General features: G+C 40.0%; 1 protein-coding gene across 2 annotated transcripts in view; it reads left to right on the plus strand.

The window, feature by feature from the left end:
- grik2 (glutamate receptor, ionotropic, kainate 2) overlaps positions 1–25,640 on the plus strand; it is a gene marked incomplete at both ends in the record, with an annotated part of 369,944 nt that overhangs the window by 255,305 nt on the left and 88,999 nt on the right. For both annotated transcript variants that reach the window (XM_080472373.1, XM_080472374.1), the window contains 2 exons: positions 6,165–6,283; positions 14,218–14,435. In XM_080472373.1, the coding sequence (XP_080328499.1) occupies positions 6,165–6,283; positions 14,218–14,435 (337 nt within the window). The remainder of the gene's footprint in view (positions 1–6,164; positions 6,284–14,217; positions 14,436–25,640) is intronic.

A 25,640-nucleotide genomic window follows, 5' to 3' on the forward strand; every position in this document is an offset into this window, starting at 1 on the left:
ATCAATATACAAGTTTTAACAAGGAAAAATGTGATTTCTGGGTGTTGACTCCTTTAAAGGTTAAATTGGCACTATTATGTGGCCCCTTAACTAAAATGTGTTCAGATCTAAACGAAGGTTGATGAAGGGTGAAAAGCCGTCGTCAGCTGACCACAAGTTAACCAGGACATTTAACAGAAAACATAAATTACTTATAAAAAAGGTACTGGTTCCAAAATAAACAAATGGTAAACATGCATTTCATATAGAGTAATATTTCTGCACCAAACAATAACTCTTTACTAGTACATCTGATACAACATGACGTTGTGCTGCAGCAGCCCAGACTGAACGAGTTTCTCCAAACTGACCCCCTCAGGCTTCACCCCCCCCCCCCCCCCCCCCCCCCGTTTCTTTGTCCTCTGCTGACTTGTTCTGTACAGATATTAACATGAGGAACTAATTCAGCATATCGGATACCACATCCAATTATAAAAATAACAAAAAAAATATCCTTGATTCAACTTTAAAATAGCTTTCGAGTAACTTTTTACGTCGTTTCATTTTGCACCTGCAGAATTCATTAAAAGTATTTTGATTGCTCGGAATTCATTTCAAAGAAAGTTCAAAATGTTTACAACCACTATTAGAAGTACGTACTTCTCACAGAAAATACTGAAATGCATCATTAAAAGAGTCAGTGGAAGATGTTGCAATGAGTCGATATGCACAGAACAATATCTTATTGAATTTCAGCAGGACATTAACATGAGTTAGTTTATTAGTCAAACAAACGTCTTCACCTCCTTGGGACTGTGTCCTACCTGAAAATAAATATTAATTTACAGAACATTTGGCTGAGTCGACCTGAAGACTTGAGCTATTTTGAGAAGTTGTTTGAGTGAGGAAAGAGAGTCGGTGGAGCTTTGGCAGCTTCCTTCATTCGCTCGTGGCTCCTGTTTTGAAGCACGGTGAAGTAGAACGAGAAAGAAAAGTTCATGTTAACTCTAAAACTTTCGGGAGACCTGACAGTTTTACCGTTAACGCAACTTGTTTTTTCTTCCGATGTTACTGGCGATATGATCACACAAGAGAATTTCAAAAAGCAGCAACTGTCATCTAAGTTGGCTCAGAATATGCACCGTTCTGTACTCAGTAGCACACTCAGTCCTTGTTTGGGTAAGTTGGATAAATTCACCCCCTCCACACTGTAATCCCTCTTTTCTCCCCGACACTCCAGTGCATGGCGGCCTGCCGTTGCATGTGTTCTGCTGTAGAGTTCACAATCAAACGGTCTCACCAGCTTTCGTGAAAACACACTGATCAAGTTGTGAACAGAAGATGTGGAGGATTCATCTCCTCCTTTACTACACAAAAACACGAGTGTAGCTCTGCTTGATAATCGACTGTAATTCAGTGGGAGAGAACAGTGACTGCTGCTGGGAGCAACAGAACAACCTTATGTCTGCTTTTGTTTTTATTCAATATCGAAAATGAACTAAAAACTAGGATGAATTAATTTTGATCAATAGTTTTGTTCCAACCAACACAAATCATTTCCACACTAAACCGTCTAGTTTCTTTGTTCGTGTATTTTCTCTCTGATGTAGGTGAGTGGTTGTTAGTGTGGGAAGACAAACCTCCTAGTCGTCACTTTTATTCAAGTTTAACCTTTAACCCCCGGACTGGGAGCGGAGGGCTCAGGGGTGTAGTGGGGATTTTTCGGCATTGGGATTTGAACCTGCGCGTCTGGACCTGAGGTCTCATCGACACCCCGGGCTTGAACTGAAACACCAAACCAACGCGAAGCCTTCACAGCAATAAGAAGCAGCTGTTCATTTAAAAATATTGTCCACAGGTTCGCTTGTGATTTTTCACAAAAGCTTATTTTAAAAACGTAATCCTGTCCATTACACTGACAATCATGAAATCATCTTTTATCCTCTTTCAATGCACTGACCTGAAAGCACTACACCCTATTTCATACATTTATTAACATGAGGAACTAATTCAGCATATCGGATAACACATCAAATTAAAAAACAACAAGAAAAATATCATTAGTTCAATTTTTCATTTTGCACCTTCAGAATTCAATAAAACTATTTTGATTGCTCGGAATTCATTTCAAAGAAAGTTCTAAATGTTTACAACCACTATTAGACGTACGTTCTTCTCACAGAAAATACTGAAACGCATCATTAAAAGAGTCAGTGGAAGATGTTGAACAATATCTTATTGAATTTCAGCAGGACATTAATATGAATTAATACATAGTTAGTTTATTAGTCAAACAAAAGTCTTCACCTCCTTGGGACTGTGGCCTACCTCCAAATAAATATTAATTTACAGAACATTTGGCTGAGTCGACCTGAAGACGGCTTCTTGAGCTATTTTGAGAAGTTGTTTGAGTGAGGAAAGAGAGTCGGTGGAGCTTTGGCAGCTTCCTTCATTCGCTCGTGGCTCCTGTTTTGGCTACAACCTTTCATTTCTTTTTAATGTGAAGTTCTTGAAGTATTTTCAGTCTGTTTCATTCGGTGCAGGCTTGTTGAGATGTAGAGTATTTTTTACAGCTTTTAGTCCTTGCCGACATATACTTAACATTATTTTAGCCCCACTGCTATTTAACCCTCGTAACACTAAGCATGCTGCATGTATTAGTTTGTTATTTTCTGCATAAAACAACACAAATTGAACATTTTTAGGACGAGTGTGGGCCTGGTTTTCCATATAATAGAGCCAAATCCTAGTTGGTCTTCTGCCCTTCATGTCAAGCAGATGGATCTTCCTCACCTCTTCACTGGCTTGTTTTAAGACATTTCACCAAAGTTTGTGAGACCAAACACTAGAAAGAGTGTACAAACCCAGCAGGCCAGACCGTCAGTGTTTACTACGTGTGTGTGTACACATCACACATTTTATCTATGTATGCTTGTGTTCGTGCCGTTACTGTGTGACTGGCCGTTTGTATGAGAGTGAGCTGGGCTGATACTGAACCGCAGCACCGACGTTCACACGGCAGCAGCATTAGAGCCGAGGTGTAGGACCTGATAGCTCCACTTACTGACAGCAGTGTCACTGGAGGCTCTCTGCTCTAATGGCAGCCGCAGCACCGCTGCAGCTGCTTCCTCTGCAGGTGAAAACATGCGTACAGCAAAGATGACACCAACCACACTGTAGTTACACGTTTTGGTCAATCAAAAGAAAAGTTTCCTCTCCTTTGGAGATTTTGTGAGCAACATGAAGCTCTTGATCAGAAAACGCCTCGTCTTTCTAAAAAAAACACAAATTATTCAACAAAATGTTTGATGTTTTATTCCAAAATGACAATATATCTGTGCCCGTGGTTCCTTCGTGTCACTCCGTGTCCTGGGTGCTCATATGAAAGGCAAAGTCTTCATCTTGTGTTAGTCAATCCCTCACAATCCATTTCCTGCATATGTCAAGTCAAATGTTAAAACTGTAACAGACCTTCTGTGGCGAGATCGTTGTCCTGGTGGAGGAAATCAAAACATTTCTTCTACGACCAGTCAGTGTGGAAGTGGATGTAGTTTGGAAGCAAACAGGAACAACAGTGTCAGCCTTTGTGTAGAACTAGAAATCGGCCACTAATGTGCCTGATCACACCTGATTGTAGGACGTACATGCAAATGGCTGCATAGATGCATTCATCTATTACATGTGTTCTTTCAACAGTGCAGGATAAGAAATAAAGATAACTGACCTCAAATTTGTATTGTGTGCAACATTGCACTGGGTATATATTGTAAATATACTTCACTTTTATAGCACTCACCCATTCCTCACACTCACAAACCTGCTGTACAGGGTACTGCACTTCTATTCTGAGTAATTTGATGTCTGATAAGTTAAGTTGGGGGATTGAATCTTAAACTCTGTGATGGGCTCTTCTAACTTCAACTATCACCACAGGTTGCAACATCCCGTGTGTAGTGGAGGTTATACCTCGTATACACGTTCTTCTCTCTCATAATCATTGATCATCACAAGGAGAGGTCAATGATTCATCACCTCATGATGCTTCACTAACAGAACCGACAAAACCCATCAAATAAATCAAATCTAATCTCCCACATTAGCAGTCAAGTGTGGTACGTTGTAGAGAAGGTTCCTGTGTTCCAAACTCAAAACTATTTAAAAAGTCATAACAGTAACAGAAGAAATAAGTAAAACATGGGCAGTAATACACAGTAAAGGTGAAGGGTATAAAAGAGCACTAATTGTCTAAATATGTATATTAAAATTCTCCATGAACCAGTTGTGTCATCTTCCATTAAATATTAACTTTCACACTCATTGTTTAAATCACGATCCACGGCTCTGCTCTGATGGCAGCAGGCCTCATGCAGTCAGTGACAGAACGGTGGGGATTTATCTCCCCTGACATTGGCGTTATCGTGACAATCATCCCTGGAGTTTTCTGCAGGATGACCCTGCCCTCCATCCACAGATAAAAGCTTCGCATTGTTTCTGTGCTGCTGGTGAATTCCTCCTTGTCCTTTTTGTTGCTTATCTCTGCACTGACCTTGCTCAAAGTTTCTCCCTCTCCAGCACAGATGACCTGAGATAATGTAAGGGCAGTGTAATTGGATCAAAAAGACAGCGAGCGGGCACGGTGGCGCTACACGGAGAGGCGGGTTAAGCTGTGTTGTCTCCTGTAAGCTGCGGCGGTTTAGCGTCCGCCGGCCCGCCACCAGTAGCAGCAGCTGCCGTCCACACAGCCACTCCCACAACGCCGCCACACGACGACAGCTGAGCTCATCCATGTTCATGGTGCGCGGTAATTGGCTTTTCGTGGCGTGATCGGACCAGCCAGATTCACTTGGAGACCCTCCATGCAGCGGAGCGGGGGCGGGGGGGTCACACGTACGTTCACTACTGCAAGGTCACAGTTCAACCCAACTCAATTTGGCATTGCAAATTGACAAGCAAGCAGATCTGGAGTCGAATTGAGTGAGCGGACAGATTGATTTAAGGCCAAGGATTCTCTGAAAGCACAAATCAGGGGGACATTCGTTGGTCCTTCAGCTACACTTTGCAATATCCTCCCGAGTGTTGTAGGGGTGAAAAGGAACGCCAGCGCTAACCACATTATAATGGCAAAGCCCATTAGTCAATGACAAGGTGCAGTTATGATGCTGTCATTTCATCGATATCGCCATACATCTTCATATAAAGTCTGGTATTACAGTACTCACCCAGCACTACTCTATTTCACCCAGAGGACAGTGGATTAAAAGCTCGACACGCATCGTCGTATCACTTCCATCCCCGTTTTCCTCCGTGCAGACGGTACATCCACTGCAGGTTATTATTTTTTGACTTCCAGCTCACTGTAAGAAAAAAAAATGAAAAAAAAAAGAAAAAGCTGCACTGGGACAAGTCCACATTATGCATTTCAATTTGATTAGTCAAACCCTGGTGTCTGTTAAACAGCTTGAGTCAAGATAGGGGCCCCCGGTCCCCGCCGCTGCTCTGCCACAAACCAAATCAGGTCAGGATGCTTAATTGTAGACCAATCAACCTTTACTAATGTAATGTCACTTTTATTTAACATGAATAAATGAGAAATCTCTCTGCTTGAGGAGTGCGCTGAGCGAGAGGCAGCGCCGGGGCCGGCGTGGGCATGATGGGAATGAACCGTTTGATCTGCTGAATATTAATGCTCCTCCAAGATTATAAGGATTATTAGTTCTTTTCTCGGCTGACAATGGAGTTATTTTCAGAAGCCATCGATTAAATTACTGAGGGAATTGCTTTTGATATGAGCACGCCCACACGAGGAGCCACTTTTGGATTATGAGTGGAGCTAATTCCAGCCCACTCCCCCGACCACTGTGCGTTAATAATACTGAAAAAATACACAAGAGAAATCCAGATGAGCAGGCATTTTTATTTGAGCTTTAGCTTCAATAATGGAATTTTGAGCACCAAAATCCTAATCAATGCTGTAATAATTCATGTAATAAACTCCTAATTTCCTCATCCAATTACCAACATAGTAATCCGGAGCATGGGCAGAAAGGCAGACTTACGCTGATTGATTTTGGACGACTAACTAACTCTTGTTTTGTCTCCTTGTCTCCCCAGGTAGGAAACCTCTCTTGGTATCTTGTGCATCTGCAGTAAACCTGTGTGTGTGTGTTCTCTGTTAACTGTCACAGGTTTAGTCCCTACGAGTGGTATAACCCCCACCCGTGCAACCCCGACTCGGATGTAGTGGAAAACAATTTCACCCTGCTAAATAGTTTCTGGTTCGGAGTTGGAGCTCTCATGCAGCAAGGTAGACGCCTTTGCCTGCCCCTCCTTTATATCTGCTAGCAGAGGTCCCACTCTTTGCTGGGGGGTCAACCGTTGCTCTTTTGAACCAGGCCCATGATTGTGCATGGGGGGGCCTCTGTGCATGTAGCTAGATGCTTCAGGGGTAATCCAGCGGGATGTGCTGAGTGGGACTGGAGAGATGTGATGAACGAATGAAGAATGCATGCCTCCCCCCTGAAAAGCCGCCGGATCAGGTGAGTGAGTGACCCCCCCCCCCCCCCCCCCCCACCCTGAGTGACATGAGATGGGTCGTTCAGGTGAGAATGAAGGAGAATGTGAAGTCAGCAGCTTACTCCTGCTTGTCTGGTTTTGATTCCTCTTGCCACACCGACGCCATATCTTCTCAACTCGTTGGCGTCTTCAGACTGAAAGCAAATCACTGAAAGTTGAACAGGGAATGGAATGTAACTCCTTGAATAGTTGTTTGGTTTCTGTTTTTTACACTGCATGTCACAATAGAGTGCCACAGGAATGAGTCCTGCATCCTGCAAATACATTTCTACATTTTCAGCTTCCAGTTAGTGGGTTTTGGTCAGAATCTTGAAATAAATAAAATATAAAACACACAGTAGTCCTCAGTTGATGAGGTTGTGTCCACTCTCATCAGTACAATATAAATAATCATGTCCTGTATTATTTCAAGAGAAGGGGTGGGATATACTTAAGATATACTTCTTCACACTCCTTTTTGGACATGCAACCTAAACATATTGTTCTGCTGGTGAAATGAATGTCTTGTGATTGGTGTTCACTGTTGACGTTGACATTTGATTTTGAGCATGTCCAGGGAAAAAACAAAGTTCAGTAAAATATGAATGGGTTAAATGTTAATCATTGGTAAATGTAAGCTCGTCATTCAAACTTCTATGTTGCAGCAAAACCATCGCAAGGCTGTTTAGTATTTAAAAATTTCAATTTAAAGTTCTGCTTTAATTAGTTTCATTTAGGCTTCAAACACTCAGAGGTTTTCAGGAAAATGGAAAATGTGACATTTTTCTGTTTATCTCTGCTTTGTTCTGTATAATGTTATCAGCTTTTATGTTCGGGATCTTTTATAATTTGGGATTTTCTATAAAAAAACATATATTCCTGTGTCACTGTATAAAATATGTTGCATTTCTAATTTGCATTCTTTCCCAGATGACTGACAATGCAACATAAGAAAGCAGGTAGTGATGTCTTTAGGGTGTGGAAAGCATGGTAGATATAGCTATGTATGCCTTGCATCAAAACTCAGCACATAAAGAAGCAGATACTTAAGAAAAGGGTCATTTAACACAAATGAGAAGAGATGCTTTCAGATGATTGAGCCATGCAGACGGTTTGAGTTTCTAATGTCCAGGTTTTGGTTCAGTCAAGTAACCTCAACACAATGCAGTGGAGAATAGATGATTTTTACCTGTATTCATTGTAATAGCAAAAAGAAAACAAGAATCATTTTATAAAAGTTAGGTTTTAAAGGATGCCATCAATAGATGCCATAAAAATCTATATTATTTGACCTCCTATGAGAGCTGATCACTTTACTTCATTTGAATCTTCAAGCAATGCAGTGTATGGCACCAGACATTCCAATGTCTGTATGAAGCACAGTTCTGGATTTGTTTCTAATTCCAACATGTCGTTGAAAGTACAGCCAGATGGGGAGTCATTAGCATTAGCAGCTCCATCAGTGCTCACTTTACACTGAGTATTCATGGAACTGCTTTCACTGCATTATAATAATAGTTACACACCCAGTTTGGCATTCTCGTTTTAAGAGAATCGCAGCAGCTCGATTTTGGTTAATAACAGTTTACAGTGGTTAATATCAGGATTATCTGTGACAATAAAACATCAGAAGAAATTCACTGCTAGTTTTCAGGCAAAAACAATCACTAAAACGACCTGCCATTTTGTGAAGAAATCGAACATCAACCAGGGAGAAAGATGAACAGAAGAGGTTGAAAGACAAATAGTTGGTGGATTTAAAACAAACATTTTGATTCTTATTGCTGTGTTCAAAAATGACCTAAATAAAGTTGGATTTATTTTAATAGTTTGATGAGAACAAAACGCAAAGTTTCCATAACTTGGTTTAACTGGAGAGAAGTGGGGCAATGATTTGTGTGAAGTGACCCTGAAGCATCAAAGATATCTGAAGTTTATTCCAAAATTTCCCATTGGTAGTTTAACCTTTTATGGCTGGATGCATGCTTTTATGGATTTACCCACTGCATGCTCACTAATATTCCTCTACATAGCTGCTAATCCTTTCACAGATGTTGTTTTCTTTATTTATGAGATGCAAGTAATAAAACCATTTTAAAGACAATGACTGATCTCGTTGTACCCTGCCTCAACATGAATGACCCCTTAACCTGCTACAAACATCGTGTACAGTATCGTGGATGGAGCCCAGGTTGTAGCAGCTGGACAGAGGCTGACATGATGTAGCAGAGCAGATGTGGAGGGGTGACCAGTTGAGAAGATGTGGCTGAGGGGCCGGAAGGCTGTGGGACCAGACTGGACTGGTCTACACTGTAGAGAGGCTCCCCATGCCCAGTGGCCTGCCCCACCCCCCAGAAAACTGTGGGCCGTGCTGTTTGGTCATGACGTTACCTTGGGTACATGACAGTCGGCCCCAACCAGGCTCTGTTTAGGTTCAACTCCGCTCTCTGAGCGGGATTGCTCCTTGGTTTCTGCTCTGGTTTCTGAGGTGGAACTGGACAGGAGGCTCCTGAGCTGGTAACATGTTCCACTTTTGAACCTGCATATGATCAGTTGTCCATGGGTCAAAGAGGCAACAAGCACAATCAACTGTTGTTCACGGTGATGTGTGTGTGGCTTGTTGTTCCCGTGAGTTGTGTGGTGTGAAGAGTGGGCAGAGTGGACTGCTGCTGGACATGTCTGACAGTGTGGATTACTTTATGACAACCTGGAACACACAATGTCTGGACTTACCAGCAGTGCATTTTGATTTGGCCAAAGTGCAGCATTTAGCATGTAGCATGCAACCACAGTGGAAGCAAAGTTTGCATGATGCCCCGATTACCAACATGCTGCAGCTTGTTTGCACTGAAACTGTCACCCTCATGTGTCAAGCCATGTAAGGTTTTTTTTTCTTTTTCTTATTGTCAACTTCTACAACTGCTATGAAAAATTCTAAATCATACAAATACCAGGAGATCCAGCTCTTGAAGGACTGTAGTTTCACAAAAGATTTTGAATCTGTTTCCTGCAGATAGTTTTCACCATCGCACTCAACTACTTATTTGCAAACTCTCACAAATTAGCATTCATCACTTATTTTAATTGACTTGAGCTGAGCCTGATTGTGGAAACAGCAAATCAATTCATGTTGCACCTAATGATGAAGGGTGATATACAGTATATAATCCATAATGCACATTATATGTATCCGTGGTGTTTAGTGGGCATCCTTATGTTTGTGGAACGAGTTCATATATTTTTCAATTCAGGTTTCGACCATGAAAGATTTGATGTAAACAAGGATTCACATTACCACAGTTCAATACGTCATCTATAATTTTAAATGATAATTAGCAGGACATGCTGATGTTCATTTGTGCAGTATGTGTTGACAGTACAGTTTAAGATAAACAAGATATTTATGGCATGAAAGACGTCAGCAGTCCTGATTGATACATGCATGAGCCTGACCAAAAGTCAATGTTTCCAATCCAGTAGCATAAATCTGTCATGCGTCATGTAATAATTTATACCGTGTGCAGCACAGATATATAATTTATTATTACGCTAGGGGAGGCATGTAGGTCAGAAAATGGACCTTCAGAAGCTCTGCAATCATTCAAACTTCACTTAGACCTGCTTAGAAAGACACTTCAATATTTAACACTGTTTACCTTCCTCTGGTAAAGTATCAGAGCTGACCATATGAATGCTTGTACGGTACTGGCAGGGAGCTGAGGGTAATTAATGCTGACGTGTCAATACTTTTGATTTAATATTATGAATGAATCAAACATAAGGAAGGAGTCAGACTTTTCAAATGTTCCCTTGTTGCTGTTTTTAAGAGATTGGCCAACGCTCACAGTCATCAGCACTTGTTTGTTTCCACCGAATTGCAGAGGAAATTCCAGTCTGTGACTAAACATGTCATTATTATCCCCTACTATTACTGTGATGGCCCACTGACAGATGCAAATAGGAACTATAAAGCTATCCAGCATGTTCATTGTCACTTTGGCTGAAATTGTATTCTGTGAAAACATCTTATTAAAATGCCGATATCATTAATGTGCTCATGATATCGTTGATCCTGAAAATGTCATCATGTATCTCAATGCAAGACGTTATGGTGACACCATACCATGTACTGTTACATGAATTACAATAAACCGGGTAGAATGCTGTTCTAACGAGGACGAAAACACAAAAGAGCTGCAAAATAATAAGCTCCTTTATGAAAACAAAAAGCTCTTTTCCATCACAAGACACCAAAACAAAATGGATCTCGAAGGTGTAAATCCCACAAAGCACTGACTGGCTGCTCGGTGATTCAGCCGTTCCTGCCGAGCCTTCATGTCGCGGCAGCCAGCTGACGGTTCCTCAGAACCAACACATAGTGAGGAGCATCGCAGTGCTACTACATGTCATACTACACAGTGACAGTGATATCACAGTGTTACCGATGAGTAGGAGAAGCTTCGCTGCTTCCTCTTCTCGCTCAGAGAAATGCTTAATGCTGCGTTCCAGTTGCCTTGGAGCTTTTCGGCGGGCTGAAATGATAAAAGAGGTTCAGGTCGGTGTCCTCAGAGGTAAACTCAGGGCAGCTTTAAGGAAGTTCATTCTTCAGCATGTCTTCATCTGAAGGAAATGATGAAATGAAAAACAGTTTAACTGAACTGCTCCACACCGTTTCAAAACTTGCAGTATTGTGATGAACTCAAAAACACCTGGGCCCAAATTTACACAACTTTTCAAGTGAAAACATGCCAATTTTGCATTTTTGTTTCAGAAAACGTCATGTTTACACGGCAAAGGTTTTGAAAACAAAGTTAATTTACGCAGAAACAGCATTTCTGTGGAAACAGACATCGTTTTCAAAATGTTCCCATGTAAATGCAAAAGTTCTGAAACAAAAAACAAAAAATTATGTGATTTTACTTGACTTACACGTTGTGGAAACGGAGCCAGAGATCAATCCAAAACACCAGAAACCACTGGTAGATGTCAAACAATGTCACAACTTTTAATCATATTTACCTTTTTGACAAGAAGGTACAGCGGCTTCGTGTGAAAAGACAACTGTATATGTTTATCAATTCAGGCGTATCCGAACAATGTAAAATAAAAATAAAATTGTAGTCTATTGAGTCATTTTGGGAGTTTTTTTGCTTCTCGACTTAATAGAAGGAATATGACATGATAATAAAGCTCAGTGCTTTTGATAGTCATGCGGTGCCCCCGGGCCCTCGCCATGGATGACGTGGCCCAGACTGTACACACTCCTAAGGGAAGAATTGTGGGAAATGTAAAGCACCTCCAGCCTGCCCTTTCCTCTCTGCTGTAGTATCTATAGCAGCCGGCTCGCTCTGCCGTCGGCTGTCATGTCTTCGCCCTGCACGCTCTCTTTCTACTAGACAGCTCACTCAGGGGACGGGGAGGAAGAAAGAAGCAAAGTTTGATGAAAAGTGAGAGTGCAGATTGAGGCCCTCACAAAGGGAGTGGAGCACAGAGTTCTTAACCTCCTATCGCTCTGGCTCTTTATCAGCTTCCCCCTCTGACTGAATGTGCAGAAATCCCTGCTTTCAATTGCTTAAGCCTCTTCAGTAAAGCAGTCCTGATATAACCCGGCCCACCTCCTTTCACCCGGACAACAAACCCCTGTCACCCAATGACATGTTCCTCCATACTGTGCTTATGATCCTCATTCACTCACGCAGAAAAGATCGGCTCCTCCAAGTCTGAAGTCCGACCATCAAAAAAGATGGTAAGCCATTCTCAGCTTGAGGGAGAACCCACCCCAGGTGGACGAGGTCAAGTCGTTTTTCAGCTTATTTATAAATGAAGGGAAGAGATCAGTCACGGATGCCCATACGGAATGTGCCTCTTGAGACAAGATTGATTTAAATACACAAAGCTTTGGATTGAATCCTCCACTTATTAAATGATAAAACATTTTTTATATACTGGTTGATAGGACTACTTCTACTGTGTCTGACAGAAATGTGTACTTCAAAAGGGCCCCCGGCCAGCTCAGTTGGTAGAGCATGAGACTCACAACCTCAAGGTAGAGGGTTTGTGTCCTACACCGGGCGCCACCTTCCCGTGGGCTCACCACCTGCAGGGAGGTTCTTAATCGTTGCAATGTGATCTGGGTGACGGTGCTCAGACTGACACCCCAGCCACCCGGAAACAGATAAGCGGGAGAAGGTGGATGGTTTCACTTGAAATTAAACTCTGGTGTTGCACATCATTAGTGGAAGCTTCAGTCAGGGTCAGGGTCAGGGTCAGGGTCAGGGTCAGGGTCAGGGTCAGGGTCAGGATCAGGATCAGGATCAGGTATATTTTTAGGCTTTAGGGTTATTTTTTGTAGTTTAGGGTAAGGTATACAGTGGTCTGTGCTCAGGGGAATGCCAGTATGACCCATATGGATCAACTGACAAAAAATGGATGTCAAAGAAAGTCAGTCCATTACACACCAGAAAGGGGAACTCGTAAAGTGGCTGATAATGTGAGGAGACCTCATCAAATTGGCTTTAATAGCAGCAATTCTAAAATCCTTTTACTTAATAGGACTTTCTGTAGAAGTAACACAGACTATTACATTCAGGTTCGTCTTTTTTTTGGTCTACAAGTCCAGTAGAAAGTAACACACTGCTTTCATTTCTCTCAAAATGCCCTCCTTTTGGTAATAGTGACTATTTCAACCAATTACTTTTCTTAATATAAGAAAACCAGTATTTTGTGAATATTAAGGCTGCTGAGTTTGCCTAATTTATTATTAACCAAAACAATCAAGGACATCAACAAGGCGATCTCTTTGTTTACTTGGTATTTCCGCACGATATCAGCACTATGAGAGTTCAATAAAGTCATTGTTATTAACCCTGACACTAATTTATCTGTTTACAGTGACATGAATGTTGTCTGATTGCAAGCTACAATGGCATTACGTCCACAGTCCTGCCAGTTTTACTACGACACCTCTCAGCTGCTGCCTGCATGGACTCCGCTTCTTCAAACTGACAAGATGGAACAAATGCTAACTGCTCGTTTTTTTAGCTTCATCCCACCAAACAGTGGTACAAGAAATATTTGGATCTGTTCCCATCAGACTTGTACATGCAGATTTACAACAACAAAAAATATGTATGTAGTAGTAAAACAATATCATTGTCTGACTGCCACAGTGACTATACTATATGGGTTAGCATGACGCTAACTTATTCACATGTTCATAGTAAATTAAACTTAGACCATAACAAGTTCATACTGTGAATAATATGCATTTATACGGAATATACAGTAATTCCATTATATATTTATATAAAATTGAAAATAGAAAAAAGAAAATTAGGGTTGATTGTCCTAATTTCAGGACAGGTACCATATATCAGATCTTGTGATTCACTGGTGTCTTCAGATAAGCTCCCTTCATCTGAAATTCAAAATAAAACAACTTGGAAAATATCTCTGAAACAGTTAGCAAGTTTTAAGACCAACGCTCAGTCAGCTGGTCTGACCATGACGCGGTCCACCCTGTCCACTCGGTGTGTTTGAGTCTGACTGTGTGAACCAGGCAGCAGAGGCAGCGGCCCAGCCTGGTTCGGCCCGCTCTGGTCTGGTCCGACCTGACCCGGGTTGACCCTCTTCCTCCAGCCTCAGACCAGCTTCAGGTCTAATCTCTCCTCTGCTCCTCCTGTTCAGGATCTGAGCTCATGCCGAAAGCCCTCTCCACCAGAATTGTAGGAGGAATCTGGTGGTTTTTCACGCTTATCATCATCTCCTCCTACACGGCCAACCTGGCAGCCTTCCTCACTGTGGAGAGGATGGAGTCGCCCATCGACTCCGCCGACGACCTGGCCAAACAGACCAAGATTGAGTATGGAGTGGTCGAAGACGGCGCCAGCATGACTTTCTTCAAGGTTAGTAACAAATCATTATTGCTAAACCAACTACAGTCTGTTCCCCTGCCATGCACTCAGAGTTGGAAAAACACATTCTGATTTCAAAACAACACAAAAACCTTCAGCCATGTGTGTTTACTACATTTCTTATTGCAGTGGTTTCCAACCTTTCATCTGTTGAGTCCTCCACTTTCCTGTAAGGCAGCGGTGCACATCCCCTGTACTGTTTGTTTCCCAGGTCTCCTTCGGATTATACAAAGTGTCTCATTGTACTTTCAATGTACATGTTTAAAAGTAATTATAACATCCATAAAGAAGGTAACAATCCCAAGTCAAGAACACAGCGATGCACCACTGATGAAATCTCAGAGCAAAACTATAAGTATGACCACTCAAGAGTACCAGTGGTCGGAATTCCTCATTCAACTCAACAAGAAACTGTTTTAGTTTGACTCATGCTCCAGAGCTGCTCACTTTGATTCAGGGAAGTGTTGTGACTCTGGTAGAGGGAAATAAATGTCTACACCGGTTTATTATTACTATCATGTATTATTAATATCATGTAAGTTCCAACCCATTGTGTGTGCATATGTTTTGAAGGCAACAGTTTGTGTTGTTACGTCTCTTGAACTTTATCACTTGATAACTTAATGTGGTAATTGTGAACCTTCTTGTGTCGTCTACTGAGGCTGGCTTGACATTCAGGTACAGGAGAGGATTTTGTCATGGCTTCATTTGAGATTACTTTTATTTATCACTGATACTGATAATATTTAATTCAATTAAAGGTGCAATACCGTATTTACTCTTTTAATTAAACAGAAAGGTACAGCCACAAGAGGGGGATCAGCCTCCATTTCCATGCTACAATAAAGCATTAAAAAAGTAACATCTGATTGGATTTGATTTGATTTATTTATTTATTTCGAACGAATGAACAATTTAAAATTAAATCAGAACAATGGAAAAGAAAGAAAAGAAAAAAACTGATTCCAAAATAAATTTAAAAAAGCCCATTTTGATATAAAACACTTTTACTCGTATAAAGAGGGAAAAGAAGAAGCCTCGGCTTATCAAGTCCTACCCCCATTCTTCACACATTGACAATTACTAAATCCAAGAAAGTAACTCAACAAGCAATACAAAAGAAAACAAAAAAACTACTCCAATAGAGCTTTTTATTAAAACATAATAATAAAAAACACACAAAAAAGAACAAAATGAACAAGTGACATTAACATCTGTGAGATTTTTATTCTCCTTCATTTCTGTATTTTTCAAAGATATATATTTTGTACATTTTTTAAAATTGTGTAATATTCATACTTTGTTTAATCGTGTTGTCAAGGCCCTTCCACAAAACCAGCCCACAGATGGAAACACGCGTACTTTTTAAATTGGTCCGAGCAGAATTCTATTTCAAGTTGAGTTTCCCTCTAAAGTTGAACCCCCCCACTCCACTCTGTCTGAACTGTTTGTATGTTTACAGGGAGCAGTTTATTTATTGCTTTGTACATTATTTGTGCAGTTTTAAATTCTACCAGTACCCCAAACTTTAAAGGAGACATATCATGCTTTTAAATCCTTCCTTTTTACATATAAATCATACAGTTGTGGTCTATACAACGCGAAACTGCAATGCTTGGGTCTGAATTCCTCATTATTAGAGCTCCACAGGCCCCTTTTCAACCCCTTTTCTGATGTGCTTCTGAGAGCAACTCGTTTTGGGGCGGTCTCTTCATACCCCTCCTCCTCTCCAGGTTGCAGAGGTGACACTCGGTTCAACGTCACCCTGTTCGGCCATCTTTGTAGTTTGATAGAACAGATACAATTATCTAGCGGCGCAGAAACTTTATATTCACACATTATTTACAAAATGTCAACAACGGAAGATTTGTCCATCCAGCCATACATGTTGGAGCCAGAGTCGGACCCGGCGGAGCCAGATGAAAATGACGATGATGCACCTGAAGAACAACGTCTTCATATGGATGTAACGCAATGGTGTGTTACTATATTTACACTAACTTCTCCATCCATGCCCACTACTACAATACTGCCTGTATTACAACGACTATTTAACACAGAAGTTACATTCTAATCTAAAACGAGCACACAGCGCTAACATATGAAGACGGTGCAACTGCTAATGCTAACAAAACAATGACAGGGACGTCTTATCATCACACTTTTTAGCGTTATATACAGCTTACCGAAGTGCTCTGTTCGTCGTCTCCATAGATAAAAGGAACTGACCGCTCAATCAGACCAAGTCTTTCGGCAAATCCTTCTTTATACTGGCGGAGGTTGCTGAAGCAGTCGTCCTTAAAGTGATTCGCGCACACAAAAATGACCTTACCCACAGATGTGGGTACATTTCTGTGAAAAATAAAACTCAACCAGGCACTTGGAAAAGGTTCTGATGCTGGGAGACGGTGTAACGAAGCTTGTGGGTTACTACATCCAACAACCGAACATTTCGACTTATCCTCTCGTAACTTCGGTTGGACTACAAAATCGCAGCGAGAAACAAAAATGGCGGATTGCTCGAAATGTCGATGTCCTAATTTGGCAGTTCCGCTGAGAATACTGTGACGTCATTGTTCAAAAAACGTAATAGAGAATAGAAAAATCGAAACCGATCGCAAAATATGACCAAAACAGAATATAAAGATATCAACGGAGCACCTGAAGAGACTACTTTGAACTTTTCTGTACTTCTAAACACTCTAAATATACAACAAAATGCATTTAAGGGCTAAAAAAGTGGATTTAGCATGATATGTCCCCTTTAAGGTGTGTAGTTTTAAAAACAGTATATTTGTGTGTTCATGATATCCTACATTATTTACTATATGAATTTGTTGTATTGTGCTCAGTGAATGTAAGGTGGTTTTATAGGTAGTGCCCCATACTTCCACACAGTAATTTAAATATGATAACACCAGTGTACAATACAGAATATGCTGTGCTCTGCCTTGCTTTCCCCATCACTCCACTGCTCCACGCTACTTTTGCTCTCACATGTTTTATGTTTCCAGCTGATTTTGATGAAGAATCACACCCAGAAATTTATTCTCATACACTCGTTCTGTTTCAACATTATTTTTTATGAATTTTACTTGCGGATTTATTTTGCATTTTCCAAACAGCATAAGTTTGGTTTTATTTAAATGTAATGATCATTTATTTAAATCAAACTAAGTTTTTAGTTTACTCATTTCTGCTGACCGCCTCCAAAAGCTGCTACAAATTTCCCACGTCAAAAAAAATATTAGTGTCATCTGCAAATAGCACAAACTTTAAGATGTTTGACATCCTACATATATCATTAATATACATAATAAATACTTTCGGACCCAAAACCGACCCCTGTGGGACGCCACAAGTTATATTTACGCATGTTGATTTGCAATCCCCTTTTTGCACAAACTGATTTCTATTACTTATCCAGCTTCTCATCCACTTTAGTACAACCCCTCTGATTCCATACTGTTCCATTTTATTAACTAACAAATAATGATAAATTTGTGTCAAACGCTTTTTTCAAATCTATAAATACCCCCACTGCAAATTTCTTATTGTCTATGGAACTGGTAATGTCTTCATTTACTTCCATTAATGCCATAGATGTAGATCTGTTGGACCTGAATCCAAACTGATTCTCATTCTTCTCTATAAAGTTATCCAAGCTACTGACAAACAGTTTTTCTAATATTTTAGAAAACTGAGATAGTAAAGACACAGGCCGAGAATTATTAAATTGATTTCTGTCTCCATCTTTGTATAGAGGGATGACTTTTGCAGTTTTCATTTTACATGGAACCAGTTTTGAAGGATAAATTATAAATATAAGTTAAAGGTTTTACAATTACCCCAATGACTGCCTTAATTAGAGTCATATCAATGTCATTCCAGTCTGTAGACCTTTTATCCTTACAATTGTTAACAATATCAATAATATCTATTTCATCAAACTGCTTTCAAAAACATTGAGTTTGGGTTGCTGTCTAACAAATCCACAATATTCCTCTTTCTATCTTCTGTTTGTGGATCATCGATTTCTTCTGCCAGTTTTGGTCCCATACTTACAAAAAAACTGTTCAACCGTTTAACCACATCATCCGTGTTGCTGACAATGGTGTCATTGTCTTTAAAATGCTGAGGGTAATTTATGTTCATTGATCCATTCCTGATAATATTATTTAACACATTCCATATGTCCTTGATGTTATTTTTATTATCGGTTAATATTTTATTATAATAATATTTCTTGCATTTCCTCATAATACCTGTCAATTTATTTTTGTATCTTTTGTATTTACTTTCTGCTTCTATAGTTCAGATTTTTATGAATTCTTTATACAAGATATTCTTCTTTTTGCTGAATTCTGAAGCCCTTTTGTCATCCAAGGCCTGTCTATGTATTTGTGTTTCTTGTTTTATTGTTTCAAAGGCCAGTATTCATCATATAATGATTTAAATATTATCAGGAATGTTTCATATGCTTTGTTGGTGTCAGTCTTTTTAAGCACTTGTTTCCAATTTTGTATTTGTAATGCATTTCTAAATTTGTCTAGCTTCATCTGTTCTGACTCTCCTCTATCTAATCTGATTAACATCCTTATACTTAACATAATTACAAACAAACATTACAAAAATCGGCAAATGGTCACTAATGTAATTTAATAGTGAGCCACTCTTTATGCTGTTGTCCTACAGTTTGTCTATTAGAGCTGCACTATGAGACGTTATTCTATTTGGTTTAGTGATAAGTGGAAAAAAACTCCAGAAATTCATCAGTCAATTTGTGCTTGTTGGGATTTAAGAGATCTAAATTAAAATCCCCACAAATGAACAAAACATAGTGTTTTTTCTTGGCAAACAATCTTTCCATTCTGTTCTTAAATGTTTCCGTACTGGAGCCTGGTGCTCTGTAGACACAGCTCACAATCAGAACTTTTGTTTTTTCCAGGTGGATTTCTACTGTAATAATCTCCATCACATCTTCTATAGTAGTTCTCATATGTTCTACTATTTTATAATTTAATCTTTTATCTCCATACAGAGCCACTCCTCCTCCTGTTTTTATTGTTCCTGTTTATATAGTTCAGTTCATCCCCATTCAACTCAGATCCACCCCCTTTCCAGTGCTCAGGGTTCAGATATGGCTTCACAATGAATGGTTTGTTTAGTGACTCAAATATTCTTTGATCTTGTCAAAGTTTGCATAGAAACTTCAGCTATTAAAATGAATCATTGACATTCCATGATCTGATTTCAAGTTCATGTTGAGTTGTTCTGCAGAGTAATAACGGCAGTTGTTGTTTATATTGCTGAGAAGATTATTTTCCGGGTCAATATCCTGATCACAATCATGCATATTATGATCAGGGAATTTAAATGTTTTATGGTTCCAGCCATCACAATCATCATTGTCCATATCATTTCCAGGTGTTGAGAAGTTTAAACAGGCGAGCTATTCACAAGAGTCCATAGTCATAATAGTTGAAGTCTGTCACGGAGGTAGACGAAGCCACTGTTCTGGAGTCACTGGTTCTTGTCCAGCTCCTCCATATCTCTTATCTCTCACTTTGAGTAGTGAACAATTACCAAAAGTAAAAAAGACTGACAGTTTTGTATTGTGCTGTTGGGAAACACAACTGTATATATTGTTTTCTGCAGAACTTGTTCATGTCATTGGCTCTGAAGAGAATAACAAGCAAGCTTTTTAAGAGTTTATGTTTTTATAGCTCAAAAATTTCACATTTGCTAATAGTAAATGTTTTATCTGAATTTGACAGCGCTGCAGATTGAAAGCTGGATTACTTTCTTCTATACTAAAATATAGTTAGTATATGAAACTGAAGGCATCAGCAGAGTATTTCCTGTCAGTCTTCAGTCCTACCAGACACAGAGTAAGATTTGTTTTCTCGCACTCTCAAACTGCAGTCCTGGTTGAGTGTTTAACACAACCATGCATTGTTCAATTCAGATTAATACACACCTCATAAATATATTCCCTCTATCTGTATTGGTTTTAGCCTTATTGTTTCATGGTCATCTTGTTTATTGAGTATATGCTCCTTAAGCCTCATGAGAAGAGGGGTTCACTCTGGTAATGTCATCATGCATGGAGTGTTAGACTTTTGGTCAAAATTAGTTAGAATAATAACAATCATAATTTACTACATAAACAACCGCTGTAAACTGGACATTGCAATGTTTATTTACACATATATGCATGCAGTTCTGTTTCAGTCAGCTCAAGCTTCAGGCAATCCTCACTGCGGCTGACCTGACCGCTAAACCAAGGTCACACCAGAGGTTTAGTCCATTATTGACCCGCTGGCGTCTCTAAGTGCAGGATCATGATCATCCAGCACTTGGTTTGTCATCAGAGTATCATTGGACACTTCTCTTTAATTTACCCTCACATCCCTCCATACTGCAAACTGCATATAAACCAGGCCTTTTCAAACCCGGGGTCGTCTACGGTGAGGTTAGAGCCACTGTGACATTAAATACGGCTGTACATTTTTCTTGTGTAATAACCTGGAACCATGGAATAGTGAGAGTTTTGCCCGTGCCCAGGCTCTTCTCCGCAATCCCCTCAGTGTAGGATCATATACAATCCCTACTGCATACCAAGGATGTTGCATTAATCCAGCCAGGTTTGAAAGCTCACCTACTTTAGATGTCTTTTCCTCGATCTTACGGCCCGTAGATTTCAGATTTCACCTCTTTTTCCCTTCTCACACTTCATTTCCATCCATCTGTCCATTAGTCACGCACACATTCACAGGTAACATTCACACACATGGACGATGGTTGTGATTAATGTGTTTGTATGTGTTTGGTCTTCACACCAAATAACTTGTAGTGATAACACACAGTCTCTATCATTTCACTATACAGACTGATAAACCAACAGTTGGTGAAAGAAGCAGCATATGTGCTTGTTAATCATCAGATCTATGCTGAGGTCCCTGTGCAGTTGGAATTAATAGCCACAGGTCAGACACTGCTAGTTCAATTCATTCTAGCATCATGGCGTACGTTAGTATTCATACACAGTGATACACAAATACTGAAAACAGAATTTATTGGATGTTTGTATGTGTATATGTCAGTTTTAAATATACCAATCCCAGTGTGAGGTTCGATACTGCATGCAGTACTTGTACTCGTGCTCAGAACAAGACAGTCAGAACACTCCCTTGAATCATCGACCAAGGGTCCCTGAGCAAGACCCTCGATCCTCATCAGCTCCCCCCTGAGCGCTGCTCTGTCCGCTACCGAGGGGTCGTTTGGTCAAAAAGTGCCCCCAGGGGTTCAATACAGTAAAAAGATCCCCAATGCCACCTGGTGAGTCCTACGTGACATCATGCGTCAGTAATGTACGCAAGAGAGCACGAGTGATGGCCGTGATTTGGATATTTTTTATTATTAATGAGAATGACAAACGTGAGGCAGCCTGTAAATCTGCCATAATATCAATAGGAGGGAAAAGATAGTTTGTACCGCACCAGAAACTTCATCAGTGAAATGTGGACCAGTGAAGCTAGCCGGTGTTTCAGAATAATTGGTTTCCAGGTTAACTGGTGACCAACAATTCACACGAGCAAGCACAGGTGAGAGAAGCAGAGTCAGAGGTAGAGACTTTCTAATGTTGTGGTTGGCGAAGGAGAGAACATGACCAACAAGTTGACATGAAGCAGAAAACTAATCCACGTGCATCTGAGTTAAGGCTCCACAAACTACGCAATTTTCGGCCGTCTGAGAAGTTCCGATTGTGCGAGAATCGTTAGTGAAATTTGCAGTCGCGGCTCAAATCGGTCGGCTTTGTGCTCGGTTGTAGGACGGCCGAGGGACCGATCGGAAGCGAATGACTAATATGTAATATTTGTAATTTAGACAAAACTGAATAATTCCAAAAGATATTTTGGAATAATGTTGTACTAAAAACAATATTTCCTCCTCCACGGTTACAAAAAATCTTCATTGACACAGACCTGCGTATACACCTGGTTCAGAGGTACTATGGCCATGCTAAACCTGTAGGGGGCAGTGTAACAAGAAGCATTAAGCCATAATAGCCAATCAGAATTCTTGGCTGTGGCCACAGTTTTCAGGAATCGTTTGTGGAGACCCATAGCTGCGTTTATGTGTAAAAGCAAGAAAATACCGGGGTACATTTCTTAAAACACACAGACTTCCACAAATATTATCCAAATTGATTTGACCTTCAAAGTGCATATTATGGAACATCCATGTAATTTTCATCCAGTCACATGAATAAAGACTAAAGTAACTAGAGCTACACTCGGTAGAACACAGACTTCCACCAACGCCACACTTGTTTGCGGAACCCAGTTAGCATCTCGAGCATGATAGCCATTAGTTCGTATCAATGCTAACTAGCCTGTCAAGTAGCAACATCATAGTGTGAAACACTGAACCGGGAGCGTCTCCATGGCGACAGACGCTGATCTCCTCCATGAGGAGCCTCTCCTATCCGCTTTGTATGGGACATTTTCTCTCAGTTTTTTGGGGATTTATTCAGAAATAAATAACTCGGCCCAACATCCGTAAGCAAAGGTAATGACAAATTGCTATTTGAATTTGTTTCTAATCAACTACAAGAAGGTTCAATATAAACGTTCTCAATAAAAATACAAAAACCATACAGAGTGACAATTATAGACAATAGAACAAATTCCTGATTTCACTTTCACTTTTGTTCAGATATGTTTTCTTTTTACCGTTTCATTGGAAGATCGACAGACAATGTTTTTTTTAATCTGTACTTAAGTACATATAGATTATGTTTGTTCTAATTTAAATATGGTCATATTCATGTTTGTAGATGAAATATTTTCGAAGACACATATAGAATTTATGTATAAATCCTAGTGTTTTAGTGAATTCTTGAACTCTTTTCATTAGAAATGTCACTGCATAAATTCGGTGTAGAATCTAGATGTACGATATAAAATATAAAAAAAAAAGAGCACCACACATTTTCAACACATTGCCACATATCTAATTATAGTATGACGAGACAAAATAACATTTATTTGGCAGACTTGTTCCATTAAGTCACAGCCAACTGCCAACAAACTGCCAAACTCAAAGTCTCACTTCTAATTTGCCTTTCAGTGTTAAAATGTAGTTTGGAGCCTCAAAATATTCTCTTCTACTTTCAGTATTCAAAAGAAGACACTTACAAGGTTTTGATATCCAACAACTTTTTTTAACTGGAAAAGACAGAACTTCACTGAGTGCTGTCAATTTGAATCACACTGGCGCACGGCATTATTAATAGTGACTTTGGAGAAGAGATAAGGTTATGCAAGTCTCTCTCTCACTCGCGAGCGTACGTACACACACACACACACACACACAGCGTGTACTCACACACAGTGTGTACTCAGTTTCCAAGTTCTCTCTGTCGTCTTTCTCACATCACTTTTAATGGATGTCTGGATTTTACACAAATGCAGCTCATTTTAAAATATTAAAACTACAAAAGCAGGATGAGATAATGCCATCTTCACAATATTTAGTGACTCCATCACCATTCTGTACTTTTATTCAGACACAAAAAGACACTGACCTGTCAGAACGGTTGAATCAGCACTTTCCACATGATCACAACCAGTGAGTTTGAATCAAAGCCATGTCGATAACGTCTTTTACTTGGAGTTTGATCCACTTCACGATCATTTGTTTTTGTTTCCACATACTTCTCGACTCCTCTTCCGTTCCTCCTCAGAACTGTTGTGAATTAGAGTGTTGTGTACTTTATGGAGTCGATTCTCTCCCAGTGATGCGGTTAGGTTTTTTCTCGCCTTCAGGCTAACAAAGCTTGATGTATTGATTGATTGTCTCACGGTGTTTTCACTTCCTGCTTTGATTGCTACTCATCCAGATTCTACAAAGAGTATCTCCAAAAGCCTGGCCACTTTTTGACCCCTCTGTCAAACTCCTCTATACTAGAGAATAACAGAGTAAATTCTGACATCTTCAATTTGTCCGGACGTCGTGTTTCTCACCGTCGCAGTGCTGCTTAGTCAGCAGTATTTCTAACGGGTCTGTTCAGTTGAAAGGTAAATGGATTTCACTTCATTAGCACTTTCCTACCCCTTGAGCAGTCCCCAAAGTGCTTTACATTATTAATCATCACATTCACCCATTCACACATTCACACACACACACACACACACACACACACACACACACACACACACACACACACACACACACACACACACACACACACACACACACACACACACACACACACACACACACACACACACACACACACACACCAGTGGAGGCTGCTGCCATGCGCTGAATCCATGCCGTTTGGGGTTCAGTGTCTTGCTCAAGGACACCATGACACGTGATAATAGCTAGGGAATCAAACCTGCAACCTTATGATTTAGAGACAACTCGCTCTACAGTGTGAATAGATGTCTAATGATGGCGTCAAACTGAGCTGAGTAACATCTCAACTATGATCAGATGGAAATTTTTCTGAATTACAAAACAAAAATATTTCATTTTACTTTCAATGTTTCATGAAACTTATTATCAGTATACTGTGAAAGGTTACTAGCAAGTGACAAGCATAACAATAAATATAATATATATGATGTCATCAGTGGATGCAGGGTAGAGTTCTAGAGCAGCTTGTCGTTGAAATTAAAAAAGATGGACACTTATCGTGACTAATTCTTATTGCTATACAACTGGGCTTGAGCAGGTCACCAATAAGAAAAACCAATAATATAATAAGCTTGACCTTTTTAAATTGATTAAACCAGTAACATGCTAATGATGTAGCAATATCTCAAACCTATTCTCAATAAGCGAACTGTACTAAGATTTTAAGAAGATCTTTTATCACTGCAGTTTATTGTATGTAGTATTACATTATAGGCTGTAGTTAATACATTTACTGTATTTTACCATTTGTCTGGTCCTGTGACTTATATATAAAAATATATAACACATATAACACCACTGGTATTCTGGTGAGCACCTGTCCTGTTCTGTCTGGGACGCACAGCGCTTTATTCATCAACTATGAAACTAACTTCTGACGAGATGATCGAGTATGAAACCAACTTCATCGGTCAGCCGTTAGCATAGCCACAGCCTTCGGCATCAATCAGCTGTTAGCTGTTAGCTGTTAGCACCGAGATACGCACT

Source organism: Lipophrys pholis (assembly GCF_963383615.2).
Source record: "Lipophrys pholis genome assembly, chromosome: 9".
In the NCBI taxonomy this organism is placed as follows: Eukaryota; Metazoa; Chordata; class Actinopteri; order Blenniiformes; family Blenniidae; genus Lipophrys; species Lipophrys pholis.